The 19905-nt window shown below is 41.3% G+C and overlaps 1 protein-coding gene across 2 annotated transcripts; it reads right to left on the reverse strand.

Moving 5' to 3' along the window:
* Positions 1 to 10886: 10886 nt before the first annotated feature.
* Positions 10887 to 19024, reverse strand: LOC139535436 (T-box transcription factor TBX2b-like). Of its 2 annotated transcripts, none has more exons than XM_071334847.1 (7): positions 18270 to 19024; positions 17465 to 17732; positions 16034 to 16180; positions 15123 to 15199; positions 14755 to 14939; positions 12987 to 13585; positions 10887 to 12183 (listed from the first exon to the last, which is right to left on the reverse strand). In XM_071334847.1, the coding sequence occupies exons 1-7, from the start codon at positions 18629 to 18631 to the stop codon at positions 11752 to 11754; spliced, it is 2070 nt and encodes a 689-aa protein (XP_071190948.1). In that variant the 5' UTR covers positions 18632 to 19024; the 3' UTR covers positions 10887 to 11751. The 2 variants fall into 2 exon arrangements, with proteins under 2 accessions (XP_071190948.1, XP_071190940.1); XM_071334839.1 differs by having other exon boundaries at positions 11631 to 12183; positions 14755 to 14927; positions 18270 to 18779.
* Between the last annotated feature and the right edge of the window lie 881 nt (positions 19025 to 19905).

A 19905-nucleotide genomic window follows, 5' to 3' on the forward strand; every position in this document is an offset into this window, starting at 1 on the left:
ATTCCAGTCGAGTGCGCTACTGAGGTTTAGCCTACACTATAGCCTTCCTGATGGGCCTACTCTCACCCAGCACCTGCCGCTCCTGAGTGGAGAGTGGGTTAGCCAAGTCCGAGATAAAAGAGCGCAAACACCAGCCAGCACAACACAACACTTTTGTACGACAGCCTGAGCTGAAACTGTATGAATATTCTCAGGCTGACAAAAAAATATTAGAGACAGGTTTGTTTTCCTTGTAGGCACATTTTCATTGTCTGCAGGACCAAACATTCCATGCAGATCGCATACATGAAAGAATATAACTATGTTTAATATCATTAGAGCAAATTAATCTGCATTTATTTCAGAACTAAAATCCCAAGTGAAGACATGAGCATGCATGGGTCTCATGGGTATCAGGATTAGGTTTGTGCATGGGTCAGAATACCACTGTGAATCTTGGAACCCTATACTCATATGGACATGAGGAACATAGACATGGCCCTTTACTCATTTGGGGATGTAGGTGAGGCACTAATTGACCAGTCATAGACTAATTGTTTAAAACAAACAGTTTTCCTCCTAATAATGACTCGGGGGTCAAGAGGAGGGGGATTATCGCTCTTTTAATTGCGAAAAAACAGAATGTAGGCTAACAATGGGCTCAAACTAAAATTAGTTCAAATTATCGTAGAAAGAAAAGAAAAAGGCGACAAGGATCAGTAATTAGGAGCTGTGCCACTTGAGAGATTCTAGTCAGTCTTTGTGCGCGGGTGTAGAGTCTGTGAGGCCGGCAGGCAGGCGACAGGCGCTGGTGCCTGGACAAAGGACTGTCTGCTGCTGGCTTGCTAGGCTTTCCAGGCCCCACGAAATACCCAGCCTCGCACTTCACTTAAAGCTGCAATTTCCATCAACTCTCTCTTTCTATCTCTCTCTCACACACATACGAACACGCAAACATATTTCTAAATTTGTATGATTAGTCTCAGGTTTATGTTCACATTCGTCAATGTGCTTGCAACATTAAACAATTATACCAATATGTTATAGGCCTACAGACAAAAAAGAAAGTGATGCATTGCACCTTTAGGCCGATTTGAACATAAGTAGGCCTATTACCTTGGAATATCAATTTCAAATAGCTTGAACGATATCGACTTCTACTTTGTAGGCTACAGTTTAAACTTGAGAAATAGGAATGTGCAAATAGGTTATTGTGTGCAACAGAAGTAGGCCTAATAGAATGTTTAAAATAACTGGACAGCCTAACTAATAGGAGTAGTCGACAGCCAATAGGCCTATTTATTGTTGCACATTATACCTCACAATATTGTTTTAACTGTTCGTTTTAGAACTGATGAAGAATTCTTCTAAAGTGAATTACTGTGGCTTAGAAACACGATGACATTTCAAAGGGAGGTCAATAATTAGTGAGGCAAGCTTTTATCATAATTGTGATGTTGCCAGATTGACTGTAACTACAGTAGCCTATAACCCAGTGGTGGAAAATGTACCCAGTTGTCATACTTTAGTAAAAGTAAAGATAGCTTAATGGAAAATGACTCAAGTAAAAGTGAGTCACACGAGTAAAACTCAAAGTATTTGATTTTAAATATACATAAGTCAAAAGTAAATGTAATCGCTAAATATATATCAAAGGTAGGCTATAAATCATTTCAAATTCCTTATATTATGGCACCATTATTTTTCTTTAACTGACCGATAGCTATGGGCACACTCCAACACTCAGACATAATTTAATGAAGCATGTGTGTTTAGTGAGTCAGTCAGATCAAGGCAGTAGGGATGACCAGGGATGTTCTCTTAAGTGTGTGAATGGACCATTTTCCTGTCCTGCTATGCATTCAAAATGTAAGGAGTACTTTTGCGTGTCAGGTGAAATGTATGGAGTAAAAATAACATAATTTTATTTAGGAATGTAGTAAAGTAAAAGTACTGATACCCCAAAAAAACTGCTTAAGTAGTACTTTAAAGTATTTTTACACCACTGGTATGACTTTAGCTAGCTAGCTAGCTAACTAAGATTGAGGAGGGAGCACCAATATTTTAGCTAGCTAATGTTAGCATTGCTAGCTAGTTATGACAAACTTTGCTATGGCAACATTGACATCTCTCTAAGGTAAATTTGACAACATCATAATGATGGAAAACGTTTTTGTTTTACTAATTATTTGTCTAATTTTGACTAAACAGTTAGTAGCCCCCGTTCAGAAAGACTGAGCATTAACCATCAGTTGGACATCAATATGCTGCGGCATCTGTAGAACGTTGATAACAATGGCAACAATGAGTGAGTGACAGAGGTGAAATGCATTAATATATAAACATTTACAGAAATAATACAATAATTATGCATGACTTTGATCAAAATATTTCAAAATTGTAGGGTATTACTTTCACGGCCGTCGTCGAAAGGAGGCCAAGGTGCAGCGTTGTGAGCGTACATTTTCTTTTATTATTGTAAATGTCGCCAACAAAACAAGAAACGAAGAAACAACCATGAAGCTTAACAGGGCTATAGTGCCACTAACAAAGATAACTACCCACAAACACCAAAGGAAAAAAGGCTGCCTAAGTATGATTCCCAATCAGAGACAACGATAGACAGCTGTCCCTAATTGAGAACCATACGCGGCCAAAACATAGAAATACAAAACATAGAAATAAAGAAACTAGAATGCCCACCCTAGTCACACCCTGGCCTAACCAAAATAGAGAATAAAAGCCCCTCTATGGCCAGGGCATGACAATTACACGGAGAGAATAATGAAAACCCTAGAAAAATAACTGTCCTTTCAGGTAAATTAAATATCTAGAATTGCTCAAGGTGTCAAAGCAATAAAACAGGAGACATTTTATTATAGCAAGAAGCTATTGCATGTCAAAATGTTTCTTTTTTTCCAACAATGTTTTTGTACTGTAACATTGAGCTAGGCTAGAATTTAAATGTTTATTTAGCCTGTATATTTGGGAGCATCCGGAGTGAGAGAAAAAAATAACTATGACATAGCCTAGGCTATGTCTTTTTAGGCTATGTCTTTTTAATAGCCATTGGATTTCAGTATTTAGGCCTACATTTGTAAAAGGACTCAGTTCTTTTGATGCGGAGGGCCTATTATTTGATCAACAACAATGCAACACACTTGATTTGTGCAATGTTAGTTGTTTGGGGTTTACGAAAGGTTGCTTCTAGTCATTAGGAAACTATGCAGTATTTTGTTGTTTTATGTATTATTTCTTACATTGTTAGCCCAGAAAATCTTAAGTGTTATTACATACAGCCGGGAAGAACTATTGGATATCAGAGCGATGTCAACTGACCAACATTACGACCAGGAATATGACTTTCCCGAAGCGGATCCTTTGTTTTCACCACCACCCAGGACATTTGATCTGATTCCAGAGGCCGACCCAAAACAATGTCGCCGCAGTAGAGGTAGACGGAACAGCCTCCTGGTCAGACTTCGAAGGCATGCACACCACCCACCGCTTCCAAGTATATTACTCACCAATGTCCAATCTCTAGATAACAAGGTAGACAAAATTAGGGCAAGGGTTGCTTTCCAGAGAGACATCCGGGATTGTAACATTTTCTGTTTCACGGAAACATGGCTCTCTCGGGATATGTTGTCAGAGTCGGTACAGCCACCGGGATACTTTATGCGTCGCGCCAACAGAAAAAAACATCTCTATGGGAAGAAGTGCGGGGGTGTATGCTTCTTGATTAACGACTCATGGTGTAATCGTAACAACATACAGGAACTCAAATCCTTTTGTTCACCTGACCTAGAATTCCTTACAATCAAATGCTGACCATATTATCTCCTAAGAGAATTCTCGTCGGTTATTTTCAACGCTGTGTATATCCCTTGTCAAGCCGATACCACGATGGCCCTCAAGGAACTTCACTGTACTCGATGCAAACTGGAAACCATATATCCTGAGGCTGCATTTTTTGTAGCTGGGGATTTATTTTAACAAAGAAAATTTGAGATCAAGGCTACCTAAATTCTATCAGTATATTGATTGTAGCACTCGTGCAGGCATTACACTGAATCACTGCTACTCTAACTTCCGCGAAAACGAAAACCAGCCACGTTACGGACACCGACGTCTTGCTTCTAGACAAACTAAACACCTTCTTTGACCGCTTTGAAGATAATACAGTGCCACCGACGCGGCCTGCTACCAAGGACTGCGGCCCCTCCTCTCCTTCTCCGTGGCCGACGTGAATAAGACATTTAAACGTGTTAACCTTCGCAGGGCTGCCGGCCCAGATGGCATCCCTAGCCGCGTTCTCAGAGCATGCGCAGACCAGCTGGCTGGTGTGTTTACGGACATATTCAATCTCTCCCTATCCCAGTCTGCTGTCCCCACATGCTTCAAGATGTCCACCATTGTTCCTGTACCCAAGAAAGCAATGGTCAGTGAACTAAATGACTATTGCCCCATAGCACTCACTTCTGTCATCATGAAGTGCTTTGAGAGACTAGTCAAGGATCATATCACCTCCACCTCTACCTTACCTGACACCCTAGACCCATTTCAATTTGCATACTTTCCCAATAGGTCCACAGACGATGCAATCGCCATCACACTGCACACTGCCTTATCCCATCTGGACAAGAGGAATACCTATGAAAGAATGCTGTTCATCGACTCTCCTCAGCATTCAACACCATAGTACCCTTCAAGCTCATCATTAAGCTTGAGGCCCTAGGTCTTAACCCTGCCCTGCAATTGGGTCCTGGATATTCTGATGGGCCGCTCCCGGGTGGGGAAGGTAGGAAACAACATCTCCACCTCGCTGATCCTAAACACTGGGGCCCCACAAGGGTGCGTGCTAAGCCCCCTCCTGTACTCCCTGTTCACCAATGACTGCATGGCCATGCACGCCTCCAACTCAATCATCAAGTTTGCAGATGACACAACAGTAGCGGGCTTGATTACCAACAACAACGAGACAGCAAAACAACAAAACAAAGAAGATGATCGTGGACTTCAGGAAACAGCACCCCCTTATCCACATCGACGGGACCGCAGTGGAGAAGGTGGAAAGCTTCAAGTTCCTTGGCATACACATCACTGATAAACTGAAATGGTCCACCCACACAGACAGCTTGGTGAAGAAGGCGCAATAGGGCCTCTTCAACCTCAGGAAGCTGAAGAAATGTGACTTGTCACCTAAAACCCTCACAAACTTTTACAGATGCAGAATTGAGAGCATCCTGTCGGGCTGTATCACCGCCTGGTACGGCAACTTCATCGCTCACAACAGCAAGGCTCTCCAGAGGGTGGTGCGGTCTGCACAACGCATCACCGGGGGCAAACTACCTGCCCTCCAGTACAGCTACAGCACCCGATGTCACAGGAAGGCCAAATAAATCATTAAGGACAACAACCACCCGAGCCACTGCTTGTTCACCCCGCTACCATCCAGAAGACGAGGTTAGTACAGGTGCATCAAAGGTGCATCAAAGCTGGGGCCGAGAGACTGAAAAACATCTTCTATCTCAAGGCCATCAGACTGTTAAACAGCCATCACTGACACAGAGAGGCTGCTGCCTACATACAGACTCGAAATCATTGACCACTTTAATAAATGGATCACTAGTCAATTTAATAATGCCACTTTAATAATGTTTACATATCTTGCATTACTCATCTCATATGTATATACTGTATTCTATGCCATCTATTGCATCTTGCCTATGCCGCTCGGTCATCGCTCATCCATATATTTACAGTGGGGAGAACAAGTATTTGATACACTGCCGATTTTGCAGGTTTTCCTACTTACAAAGCATGTAGAGGTCTGTCATTTTTATCATAGGTACACTTCAACTGTGAGAGACGGAATCTAAAACAAAAATCCAGAAAATCACATTGTATGATTTTTAAGTAATTAATTTGCATTTTATTGCATGACATAAGTATTTGATCACCTACCAACCAGTAAGAATTCCGGCTCTCACAGACCTGTTAGTTTTTCTTTAAGAAGCCCTCCTGTTCTCCACTCATTACCTGTATTAACTGCACCTGTTTGAACTCGTTACCTGTATAAAAGACACCTGTCCACACACTCAATCAAACAGACTCCAACCTCTCCACAATGGCCAAGACCAGAGAGCTGTGTAAGGACATCAGGGATAAATTGTAGACCTGTACAAGGCTGGGATGGGCTACAGGACAATAGCCAAGCAGCTTGGTGAGAAGGCAACAACTGTTGGCACAATTATTAGAAAATGGAAGAAGTTCAAGATGACGGTCAATCACCCTCGGTCTGGGGCTCCATGCAAGATCTCACCTCGTGGGGCATCAATGATCATGAGGAATGTGAGGGATCAGCCCAGAACTACACGGCAGGACCTGGTCAATGACCTGAAGAGAGCTGGGACCACAGTCTCAAAGAAAACCATTAGTAACACACTACGCCGTCATGGATTAAAATCCTGCAGCGCACGCAAGGTCCCCCTGCTCAAGCCAGCGCATGTCCAGGCCCGTCTGAAGTTTGCCAATGACTATCTGGATGATCCAGAGGAGGAATGGGAGAAGGTCATGTGGTCTGATGAGACAAAAATAGAGCTATTTGCTCTAAACTCCACTCGCCGTGTTTGGAGGAATAGAAGGATGAGTACAACCCCAAGAACACCATCCCAACCGTGAAGCATGGAGGTGGAAACATCATTCTTTGGGGATGCTTTTCTGCAAAGGGGACAGGACGACTGCACCGTATTGAGGGGAGGATGGATGGGGCCATGTATCGCGAGATCTTGACCAACAACCTCCTTCCCTCAGTAAGAGCATTGAAGATGGGTCGTGGCTGGGTCTTCCAGCATGACAACGACCCGAAACACACAGCCAGGGCAACTAAGGAGTGGCTCCGTAAGAAGCATCTCAAGGTCCTGGAGTGGCCTAGCCAGTCTCCAGACCTGAACCCAATAGAAAATCTTTGGAGGGAGCCGAAAGTCCGTATTGCCCAGCGACAGCCCCGAAACCTGAAGGATCTGGAGAAGGTCTGTATGGAGGAGTGGGCCAAAATCCCTGCTGCAGTGTGTGCAAACCTGGTCAAGAACTACAGGAAACGTATGATCTCTGTAATTGCAAACTAAGGTTTCTGTACCAAATATTCAGTTCTGCTTTTCTGATGTATCAAATACTTATGTCATGCAATAAAATGCAAATTAATTAATTAAAAATCATACAATGTGATTTTCTGGATTTTTGTTTTAGATTCCTTCTCTCACAGTTGAAGTGTACCTATGATAAAAATTACAGACCTCTACATGCTTTGTAAGTAGGAAAACCTGCAAAATTGTCAGTGTATCAAATACTTGTTCTCCCCACTGTATATGTACATGTGCTTATTCCATCCCTTTACTTAGATTTGTGTGTATTAGGTAGTTGTTGGGGAATTGTTAGATTACTTGTTAGATATTACTGCACTGTCGGAACTAGAAGCACAAGCATTTCGCTTCACTCGCATTAACATCTGCTAACCGTGTGTATGTAACCAATAAAATGTGATTTGATTTGAACATGATTATAATGAGACATTTTAAGATGTGTCATTGATTCTATATATCCATAACTGGCCTAGGCAGCCGATAGTGGGCTCTGGATCTGCACTGTCATGTAGGCTTGATGTGCATTCCCGGTAATACACTCATGTACCCAGTGGACCGGCTCGTACATAAAGCATCCTCCATTCAGGCTGCAAAGGAATAATTTTCCTCCTTAACTAGCTTTAAAGGCAAAAAAGTGTAACAAAACAGGGAAAACATGCATACTCTCTTTATGAAACAACATTTTCCACCACCATGCTGGAGTGGCTAATGCCTAGGGACACTAGTTCTGGATGCAAAAATTCCTTTCATAGGAAGGCGGGGCAATATCATGAATATTCAGGAGTCTCGACATAGAACCAGTCGGGTGATTGGTTGAGCCTTCTTGAGTGTGTGACGTCATTCTGAGCCCTTACCAAACACAAAACATGACAATTTCTCTTGCCTTGGATCTGAAACCAGTAGTAACCACCAACTTAAATGACAGTTAACATAACATGTAAATACGGAGCTTGCTTGCTAGCTACAGTGTTTGATTCATATCAGCCATTTTCTTATGAAAGAGCGCAGCTAGCTAGCTAATTTGTGATGCTAGCTGGCTAACATAAGCTAGACTCGGAGCTCATAGGCTTCAGGAGCCAGCGGGTTAAATATGATTCCACCATGGGCAACAACAACGCTACGAGTTAGTTTGCAGCCAAATATGTTCAACTTATAGCTAGTTTATCCAGTGACTACCCTATTTAGAAGGATAGCTACTGACTGAAATGTAGCTGGCTAGCTAGCATGCTGGCTCACACTGGCCATGTAGTAGACTTGGGACCTCATGGGCACACAGGCTACATTAGCCAACTGGTTAGACATGATTACACCACGGGCAACAATAACTAATTCGTTTTCAGACAACTTAGTTAATCTACTGACCACCGCATTTAAGAGGCTAGCTAATTACTGAAATGTAGCTAGCTAGATCACTGGCCAGGCAGTAGCAACTAACTAATCGTGGACGCATGACCTATTCTTTGATACATTTGGTTGAACATGCTCAAATCAAGCAACACATACCAGACCATTTGTGGAAAGGTACAAATAACAATTAGTTGGCTTGTTTTTTTTTATGATTGGACAATGAAACTAAAATATATTATCAACTAGCTGGTTATACTTTAATTAATTTCCCAATTAATTTAGTGATCAAGATGAAGCTGAGTTTACCAAGTCATTCGGTCGGTGCTAACTGCTCATGCTGGTGGCACGAGCTAGATAAAGAGAAGGCTCTGTAGAACATCTGTGTGACGTCACGCACTCAAGAAGGCTCAACCAATCACCTGATCGGTTCTATGTCGAGATGTATGAATATTCATGAAATTGCATATCGCGTTCAGCCAATCAGGTTGCAGCAGTCTGTTGATTACCCTTAGCGGAACACAGGGCTCAACATCAGCAAGTAGTGTTTCTGCCTGTTTGGCCCTGTCCGGGGGTATCATCGGATGGGGCCACAGTGTCTCATGACCCCTCCTGTCTCAGCCTCCAGTATTTATGCTGCAGTAGTTTATGTGTCGGGGGGCTTGGGTCAGTCTGTTATATCTGGAGTATTTCTCCTGTCTTATCCGGTGTCCTGTGTGAATTTAAGTATGCTCTCTCTAATTCTCTCTTTCTTTCTCTCTCTCTCTCTTTCTTTCTTTCTTTCTTTCTTTCTTTCTTTCATTCTTTCTTTCTTTCTTTCTTTCTTTCTCTCTCTCGGAGGACCTGAGCCCTAGGACCATGCCTCAGGACTACCTGGCATGATGACTCTTTGCTGTCCCCAGTCCACCTGGCCGTGCTGCTGCTCCAGTTTCAACTGTTCTGCCTGCGGCTATGGAACCCTGACCTGTTCACCGGCCGTGCTACCTGTCCCAGACCTGCTGTTTTCAACTCTCTAGAGACAGCAGGAGCGGTAGAGATTCTCTCAATGATTGGCTATGAAAAGCCAACTGACATTTACAACTGAGGTGCTGACTTGTTGCACCCTCAACAACTACTGTGATTATTATTATTTGACCATGCTGGTCATTTATGAACATTTGAACATCTTGGCCATGTTCTGTTATAATCTCCACCCGGCACAGCCAGAAGAGGACTGGCCACCCCTCATAGCCTGGTTCCTCTCTAGGTTTCTTCCTAGGTTTTGGCCTTTCTAGGGAGTTTTTTCCTAGCCACCGTGCTTCTACACCTGCATTGCTTGCTGTTTGGGGTTTTAGGCTGGGTTTCTGTACAGCACTTTGATATATCAACTGATGTAAAAAGGGCCATATAAATAAATTTGATTTGATTTAGTGTTCTTAGGCATTAGCCACTCTAGCATGGTGGTGGAAAATTGTGTTTCATAAAGAAAGTATGCATGTTTCCCCCGTTTTTTCCCACCTTCTCACCATTACAGCTAATTAAGGAGGAAAATGATGCCTTTGCAGTCTAAATGGAGGATGCTTTATGTACGAACCGACCACCGGGGACAGAAGTGTATTACCGGGAATCAGAAGAGGCTGCTGGGGGGAGGGCGGTTCATAATAATCGCTGGAACGGAGTGAATGGATGGCATCAAACACATGGGAACCAATTGTTTGATGTGTTTGATACCACTCCACCCATTCTGTTCCAGCCATTACCACGAGCCCGTTTTCCCCAATTAAGGTGCCACCAACTTCCTGTGCCGGGAATGCACATCAAGCCTAGACAATAGTGCAGATATATTGCCTAGGCTAACTCATAACAGAAGGCATAATATTAAAAGTTGTAATTTTTTCCTTTATAGAAAAACGGATTACACAACTTTGATTTTGATCAAACTTGTCATGTCAAAATAACTGAAACCTAGTTTTGAACCTGACATGCGAATGTTATATCCTACTGTTAATAAAGGGACATGTTGGCCATTAAAAGAAGGACCTGGTTTAAAATAATACAATATCAACATATTTTTTATTCTTCCAAAAATTATAAATATTGTTTAAACTAACTAATTGCACACTCTTATCATAACCCACTTAAACTCTATATTTTGTCAGAAGTTCGCTTTGATTGACTAATGCAGTTATGGTTGTCAACACTTATGAAAGATAACGAAATTGGGCTATGCCTTTCCGTTGACACTATGCTTTAAAATAAAATATTTGATTTCTACATGCAGAAACTGTTGAAAGAAAAATTATATTTGCTCTCGTTATCAAGGAACAGAACCTGTAAGGCATTACGTTTTAATTTAATCGAGACTTTCAAATATCTTATTTCACGAGGCAAGCTCAACAATACACAAATCAAATGAAGCAAATGATACAAAACAACATCTGAAGGACACATTTTTATTTAAAGTCTGAGGAACTCCACAAAAGCATATTAATTTACCCGAATAAACCAGCACAAAAGATGCCAATTCAGCTACCTCTGATAGTCTTCAGTGCTGGTGAAAAAGAAACCTGAGTTTTCCCTGCCAATTGCACAGTGCTGCGCGTTATATCGCAAAACAATGCTTCATCAACAGCATATGAAAAAGGTTTGCAGGTGGCACGCATTTCCTTCATATATCATCTCACTGGCAGGATAAACAGCAATGCATCACAAACATTTGAAACTCATTCGGTTTCGTAACAACAAGCGCTAAATAGTGTTAATGTACAATAGCCTATATTTCCATGTAAAAAGGGAAATTATAAATGCAACAAGTTGAAATCTAAGTAGTATATACACACCAATGTACAGATTTGAATAAATTAATAACAAGTTGCGTATTATTTGATACTTACAGGATCTTGGAAACATAAATAATTAAATCAGATCAATCGTTCATATTATGAGTTACGAACGTTTTTCCAAAACAGCTTCAGAAATCAGTTTAACCGGCCGTCTCACTTTTCATCCCTTTTGACATCTATTGTAATGTATTTTTGGGATGTAGCTTTTTCCTTATCAATAGTCTACCGAACCGCCCCAACATCATATGTTTCCTTCAGGGGCCTAGATTTTCTCCATACACAGTTATACATTGACGTTAAAACAAGGGATCTATATCACCAATATTGTATCTCATTTGATGAACTCCCTTGTTGGTCACTTCTTCAGCCCACATCACCCGCCCATCTAACTCTCAGCACAACTGTGTATATAATCCGACATAATGACGTCAAAGACACCTTGATTAAACAGGTGGTTTTCGTCACTTTTGAGAGTCAATGGCAGGAGACATTCCTCTGTGTTTTTCCAGTCCTCTGACCAGCCTCTGTATATTTATCAGTTGGTTAGTGGAATCCTTCACAGATGTCTTGGGGGATGCCGTGCTCTGGCTGGACGCTTTCTGTCTGTGGTGCTCGGATACAGGACTTGTTTCTCTGCTGCCTGATTTGGACAGGTCGGATGTTGCGTTTAAATTGCCCGGCAGCCCTGTGGTGAGCAGGTTTGTGCTTGGAGGAACAGACGTGGGCATCTGATAAGGGTTGAATCGCAGCCGTTGTCGGGAGGTGGTGAGGAAATGGTTTCTGCCCAATGTGGAGGCTGCAGTGCAGTTGGGGAGGGCCGAGGCCGCAGCAGCAGCTGCCATGTAGTTGTATGGATACGGGAACAATCCTCCAAAAGGAGGAATCGAAATTCCCTGTGTTGAAAAAATAATGGCGTTATTATACATGTACAAATGCTATACAAACAGAATTCCAGGCCTGTCGTACTTCTTGGATTAGTAGTTGCATTTTTGTCTCTCAGTCTCTGATGTTTAGACGACAACTGTGCTATAGGCTATTAAAATATTCTCATCTAATACGATTACAAAAAGTAGGCCTATATCTATTCATAACAAAAAAGTATATTATCATGTACTCAATTAAATCGAAAAAAGCATGCACAAGATCCCAATTTTGTTTCGAAAAGCCCAATAAAGTAGCCTTTGGTCATTCTCTAGTGAAACTATATAGTCATAAATCTACATTAAATTGATCATAGGATTACTGAAATAATTTATTATGAATGCACTTGAAAGTGATTCTAAAAATATGTTTTAATTGCAGAAGTTTGTGCATGAAAACGTATAGAAATAGACTATAGTGTTTATCCCCCCAGTTTTATTATTGGAATGTGATACAAAACGAGGCAATGGTTTGCTTTAGGACCATGCGTAGCCTCCAAGAGGTCGGGTAGGTCGTTTGGAGTGTTTATCTCACTGAATAAAAAAATAAAATAAAAAAATACACGTGCTTCTACACCTATATTGCTGTTTGGGGTTTTAGGCTGGGTTTCTGTACAGCACTTTGTGACATCAGCTGATGTAAGAAGAGCTTTATAAATACATTTGATTGACATAGGCTACATAATGTAGGCTACTTTGTTGTTAAGAAGATATTACTATTATTGGGACTATATGTAGCCTCTGTAGCCTATATTAGAGTTGAAGTAAATGTTTACCTGAGACGCTAGCATGTGCTGTGACAGGTGGAACGGGAAGGGACTAGGGCCCGCACTTTGAGAGGAGAGACCTCCGTTTTCCAGGCCATTAGCTCCGGACATAGAGGCCAACAGATGCCCCATGCCCATGTTGGAGAATGCCCCTGGTGCCATCGAAAACTGTCCGGGGTGGAACAACATTTGTCCCATATTCAAAGGGTTAAAGAACTGTTGACTGTGCAAACCGGAAAGGGCCAGACTCTGCAGGTGACTCGCGCTGAAGTGTGATGGGCTCTCCGTCTGTACCATCAGAGGAGAAAACCCATCGTTAACCCCACTGATGCCCCCACTTTCCGTGTCGTTCTTTGTAGGTTCCGTCTCTTTGCGGTGCTTATGATCTAACTTGTCCTTTTCAAGATTTCGAATACTGAATACAGAGTCGCTCTCTTTCCTTGAAACCAGGTAGTCGCTCTTCTTTTCCAGCAGCGGCCTATCTCTCACGCTGTCATCGCCTTTAGGACTGAAAGGAGAGGCTGGTTCAGGCCCGGGGCTGCTGGCTGCGATGGTGCGCTCCTCTTGTGGCTCAAGCTCCTGATCGCTATCAGTGCAGTTCTTGTCGCCTGTAAAACATTATTCCACACTTCCATTAAAATATCGAAATGAAATTATAGAAAATAACATAATGTGATTAAAACACCTACAGTAATTTATAGGCTACCCATATGACACAAAACATAACTATAGGCTATGTGAGTAGCCTGGGCATAGCTTCCAGTGTGCTACAACCATTTAAAATCACAACTAGCACATGCGTGGCATTATCTTATATATTATTTCAAGGAAGAAGTCGTGATTTAGTGTTAACATTCATTTCCTAACCACTTCTCTTCCCGCGCATAAAAATGCATGGTTCATTGGTAAGATTGGCATACGTTTTGTTTAAAGTCGTTCTATAAAGCTTTCGCAGTTGAACTAGGCCATCGTTTAGTGCTTGGTTGCTTATCTAATGCGTAACTATCGAATAAAGATCTGAATACCATGCATACTACAGTAATCAAGGGACTGAATGTTTTATGAACCTGTCAGTAGATGGCGCATTTGTCACGCTGATGATGCATGAGGCCTAGCCTACATGTTTTATAGAGCAATGGATACGTGCAGGGGCGCAACTTTCACTTGGGACAGGGGAAACATGTCCCCCCCACATTCTGAAATTTCATTTTATCCCCCCCGTTTTATTATTGGAATTTGATACAAAACGAGGCAATGGTTTGCTTTAGGACCATGCGTACGCCCCCAAGAGGTCGGGTAGGCCGTTTGGAGTGTTTATCCCACTGAATTTTTTTATTTTTATTAAAAATAAATGTTATGCCCCCCCCCCCACTTCTAAAACCAAACTTGTGCCCCTGGATACGTGAAATAGTATACCGTGGATAAAGACATAATCCTGTATGCTATTGTTATTCCTGTTCTACCAAAGGTTTATAACTTGTCCCTAAACCAATAGCCTACCGCAACTAAGATCACACAGCACGCAGATTTCTCCATTTATCCTCTGTTCTTTTTTCTTCTTATCTTCTCTAACAAATATAGTTATTTTTTCTCTCTCATTCAATTGTAAATCACTCAGAAAACATTCTGCTCAGCTTAATGACACATAATAACAACATACCTTCTGGTTTGTGGCCATTTTTATTTATCAAGCCTTATTAAATTACTGGCATCTTCAAAAGGACCAATTAGTGGACATGCAAATTAATGTAAAGACGTGCTTAATGAGAAGACTTACCTCGACTGGTTCGGTTGAACCTCAGTGGACTGGTAGCAGGTCCCAGCGTAGAATGAACCGAATCCCTTCCAGTGGTTTGTTCACAGGAGGAGTCATCGGAGTCGGCACAGTCCCGGTCCCCTTTGAGTTCCCGGTTCTCATACATGCGCAGCGATGGAAGGGTTAACTGCTTCCTGCAGACCGAACTGAGATTAGTTAATGCATCTGTATTGTGTGATCGAATCAGTTTTGATCATGCAAGCAGTCTACTACATAGTATTGCTCGGTCTGCTAATTAGTGTTGTCCCAATGAGACATTTATTTTCAACTCATGATCATATTTTCAGGGTCATATTTTTCTCAATTCAATATCGAAGAAAATAATATACCTCTTTTCTCGTCGTCCATTTCCCGTGTCTCTGAACCCTTTGGCAAAGGGGTTGTGATCAATTTTGAGCTGTGTGATCTGTAGAGAAAACGAGAGTGCATGGCAATCAACAATGGCATCCTTAAAAAAGGAAAATGCATTACATGGAAAAGCACCATGGAACTATTCTTAAATTGCTTGGCCTACTACCACTAATAATACTAATGCCATTGGTTCAACAGGCGTTATTGATGGAATAATAATTGTAAGTGACAATAGCAAGTGTATGGTGCTGGGGACTGCTGCGTTTGTTAGCTCGTGCACTCTGGAGAGGCAAGACAAGCATCTCTGTTGATGACGTGTAATTACTAAAGCTGATCAATTATTCATAATTCTTCTTAATTAAAGGAAAGTTGTATGCCTAACATTTCGACTAGTATACGCTTATGTAATTTTCTCAAATTCTGAATGCTACTTTTTAATCATTCATTGCACACCTACACTGGCCTAAGTGGCCTTGTTCATTTAGGAACAATACTATCCGTTCATATATTCATTTTCGTCTGTCCTTTTGAGTCTTTCCAAGATGTGTTCATGCTTTGCCTTTGTGGATTTCATGCTTTGATTGTTCAGAAACGCTTTGGAGTCTCCATGCCCGAGGACACTGTGAAGATAAGTGCATTCTAATCGATTGTGACTCTGTATCATAAACTTTACACAAGCTTACCATCAAGCCACCAGGCCACTTCAACATGTACTCTAATAAAATCAACATAATTTGGTTATTAAGTAAAAATTCCAACAAAGTCCAGATAACAGACTGGTCCAAATGTTTAAAACATATGATATCCCCATTATATTTAGATTTTTGAGAACTTATACAACTGTGAAACCATGAAACAACACGCGCACACACTTTCTAGTGAAGCTTACCTTGTCATTCTGATATGCAGTGACACCGATAAAATCTGTCTCTGGAAAAACATATGTCCGGAAGGTGCTGTAAGGGAGCTTCAGAATGTCGTTGGCCCTCACGATATGAAACCTGGGCTGGTATTTATGCATCGAATTCAGGATAGTCTGAGAAAGAAAAGAAAGACACACACCGTGTTTAATAATGCATTATTAAGGCCGACGATTTCCTTAAACCATGATTTGACTTAACAAACGTAGGCCTATGACAAAAGTTGGTTAACTATTTCGAGCGTTTATAAGCCTACTGACAATGAAGACTGACCGAATGTTTTGCATTGGGGCCGAGTATGTGTCTACCATCCTGCTTCTATTGTGGAACTTGTTATTTGTAAGAATGTATCACAATTATGATTATGCCTTATTATTCGCCTATTGCTGTTGTTATTACATGTTGCCAGGCCTATATAACACGGATACGTGGGATTATGCATTTATGTAAACTTTTCTCAAATGTTTTACAGCATTTGCAACATATCTTAAAACGTGTCAAGAACTTTTCATAAAGGCATAGCCTAAACATGGTTATGCAATTAACAGCTATTGTAACACTTGCATAATTTGTATTTGCATAACCTGCACTAGACATGAGAAAAACGACAATAGCAGGCATCAATAACTGAATGACTTTATCACAATACCGTAAAATCAAAACTGTTTTCAAATCATATTCAAAACACTGGCATATATGGCGACATGGGAAATAACCCATTGGAAAGCATTTGGGATACTTAGTTGTTATTGCTCTTGCATGTAAGCATTGAGCGAGTATCTGCTAACATTTCCACGTGTCCTTCTTGCAATATTACTGTCCAAATTGCACTGAAATGAAACACGTTGGGATCAAACATCTATGCATTTCCCTCTTGAGCTCAATGCATAGCGTCGTACTAAAAAAGGTTGAACTAGTCGCATAAGGTCGCCTGAAGAGGCTCACAAAATCAATACAAGAGATAGAAAAAGTCTGTCCTCTTGTCTTTGACCTGGTTCTACGCTATACTTGATTTCATCCCATACTTTGACATGCACCAAAACATACCACGAATGTAATACTTTTAAAAATAATAAATAAAATCTCAACCACTGTTGTTGAGCCTTAAAACGGATTTTGGAGATGCATGGTGGATTAATACAGTGCTACACATATTTGTGTGATATTCTAGGCATTGTTGTTGTTTATCAATAAAGGTTAAAACACGGATCAACTGACGTTATACCCTCCAACGACATTACATATGTATTATTCTAGGCATAGGTACGTCATTATAATATGCATTGATTGATTGCGTCTCACCATTGAACCGTTTTCAATAGCCGAGGTTAGTTTTACTAAAAAGCCTAATTAATATCTTTCATCGACACATCATCAAATTAAATCAACAAAATACTTACAAATCCATGCTTGTCCGATATATTATTCGTCAACTTCAGTTTATTAAAAGCAACAGGCTTCGCCATCCACTGCTCTCCTGTGGCAGGGCTGTCCGGATGGATGTACATTCGTTTGGGCATCTCCGGGTCGGCTTTCCCAGCTACCATCCAACGCGAGTTGTGGAACTTGTAGCGGCAGTCGTCAGCAGAGACTATATCCATAAGGAGGATATACTTGGCTTTCTTATCAACGCCATTGACGCGAACTTTGAATGGGGGAAACATCCTCCTGCAATAGAGTAAAACGAGAGTAATGAAGATGATCAAAAACACTGAGGAAACCAAGCGGGATGTAGGCTACACCAAGATTTCTAAGGCTAGGCCTTTGAATTCAGCACAAAACTTCTACAACCCAACCAAACCACTTAACCTTTTCCCTCTTCAAACACATTTGTTTCGACACATGAATGCATTGGTTGATTGATTGAATTTGGTAATTAGTCTATTTCTCATGTTAGGCCCACCTCTATAGGCCCAATGTGTTTATACATCTATGCCATTGCAGTGTTTATACAATATATATATATATATATATACTACATCACTCATATATATGTATGTATGTATATATGTATGTTTATATATATATGTATGTATATATTTATATATTAAGCGACACCACCTTTCGGATTACTATTACTTGATCGAGAATATGACTATCGTTTGACATTTATGACCATTTCCTAATAAAATTAACTTACGCGGCAGTGCCTGATTATAAGATCGCCTATAATATGCACACGTAACAGTAAATAAAGGTCCTTACCTTCCTGATTTCGTAATAACCATCTCGGTTCCTATTTTGTGAAATTGGTCCCATAAATCTTTGGCCTCCAGAGTGACTTTTGGGTCGTCCTCCACCTCTTCCTCCGGCTCCAAGCTCTTGAGGGAGCGGAGATGAGCTACTTGGTGGTGATGACCCAACGCCGCGTGGAGTCCCGCTTCCGCGGCTCCAGAGAGAGCATGGTCGGTTAGGGGTTTGGAAAGAGCGCCGTGAGACAGCGTAAGTCCATGAAAGAAGGAAGGCTGTGCAGCTGCAAGGAAGGCTGACATAGGAAAGTCGGCCGGCCGGTGAGCGTGGAAAGGGTGATAAGCCATGGCAGTCCCTGTGTAAACTGGATCTCTCATCGGTGCATCCAAAAAATCGATGTAAAATTATTATATGATATTATGTCCACTCTCAGTAGAAGTATTGGTGTGTGTATCCAAAAGACAGATGTCGTATTTGAGCAGAAATATAAAATTAGTTTCGCGTGCGTAACCAAGAGCGAATGGATCTCAGACGTCTCCAACAGACCGAGGGAGGAAGTGCACTGCTACTCCTGATGCTCTGTTCCCACACAGCACCGTGATAATATCCGTCAAAGAGACGGCATCGGCACTTCGAGAGCAGAGCTGGGCTTCACTTCTTATCCACTCAAGTAACTTTCGGAAAAATAAAATCACTCTTTACTCGGATATAGTTCTATGTACTGAGTTCGAATTGAGAGGTCTTGCTCTGACCACTTTGGAATTGTGACTGTCTAACATGTCCCTCCTCCCTGGGTCCCGACACTAATGAACCAAGCCCGCTTGATTGCCGATTTTACGCTTTGTGGACCAATTGTGGAGCCCTATAGGCGTGGTTTCGACAGCTCCGGCCAAGATCGGTAGGGGGGGCTAAAAGGTGTCGGAAGCATTAGCAGCAAGAAACATGTTAATAGAATAAAATATGAACCAATGACTGAGTAAAGATCTGGAAATCCCTCCCCCAAACTTCGAATGGAACACCAGCTGGCTTTTGCTGCATGGCTGGTGAAGAGGACGGATCCTCCGTCTGCTTAGTCGTTTTGTGAAGCCTTCACTCCACGCAAGAACTAGCCTATACATCCTATCTCGAATATCGACAGCTTCAAATTATTCGTTCAGTAAAGCCTCACTTGAAATAATGGTATTTATACTAATGATTGAGTTTATAAAACACCAGCTTTTATTCCAACAAAACATTTTAACCCCTTTTATTCCTACAAAACATTTTGTAGGCCTAGAAACGAATGTCTCTCTGCGCTGGCTGGTAAACAGATAGTGAGGCTTTACACAACGCCATGATACCTGGCTTAGAATTCGGTTGTGTTTTTAAAATACTTCTACTTTTGGTGTGTTTTTATGCGCTGTTTGTTGCACTTTTATAATGTTGTGCTAGGCTATGTTAACATTCATAACCATCTATTGAGATGTGCCTATCAAAACAAACACATTTATTATTTAACAGCTAGACATTTAGCCTATAATTTACAAGTAAATACATTCATGGAACCATATCCCTGTTGTCGAAAATTTCCTCCAGATGCCATATCAAAAAAAGAAGAAAGAAAGAAGAGAGATTTGAAGAGCTACATCCGGTTAAAACTGAGCTGAAGCGA

The sequence above is a fragment of the Salvelinus alpinus genome, chromosome 1, assembly GCF_045679555.1.
Source record: "Salvelinus alpinus chromosome 1, SLU_Salpinus.1, whole genome shotgun sequence".
Classification (NCBI taxonomy): Eukaryota; Metazoa; Chordata; class Actinopteri; order Salmoniformes; family Salmonidae; genus Salvelinus; species Salvelinus alpinus.

What these genes read in the sequence shown, in the direction of transcription:
- LOC139535436 (XM_071334847.1), bottom strand. Translation starts at nt 18,631, where the DNA reads ATGAGAGATCCAGTTTACACAGGGACTGCCATGGCTTATCACCCTTTC. An exon ending in GTTCAACCGAACCAGTCGAG is followed by an intron (nt 13,586 to 14,754) that starts GTAAGTCTTCTC and finishes AATGTTTTACAG; the next exon opens with GCGACAAGAACTGCACTGAT. An exon ending in AGCACATGCTAGCGTCTCAG is followed by an intron (nt 12,184 to 12,986) that starts GTAAACATTTAC and finishes TTTTCAACACAG; the next exon opens with GGAATTTCGATTCCTCCTTT.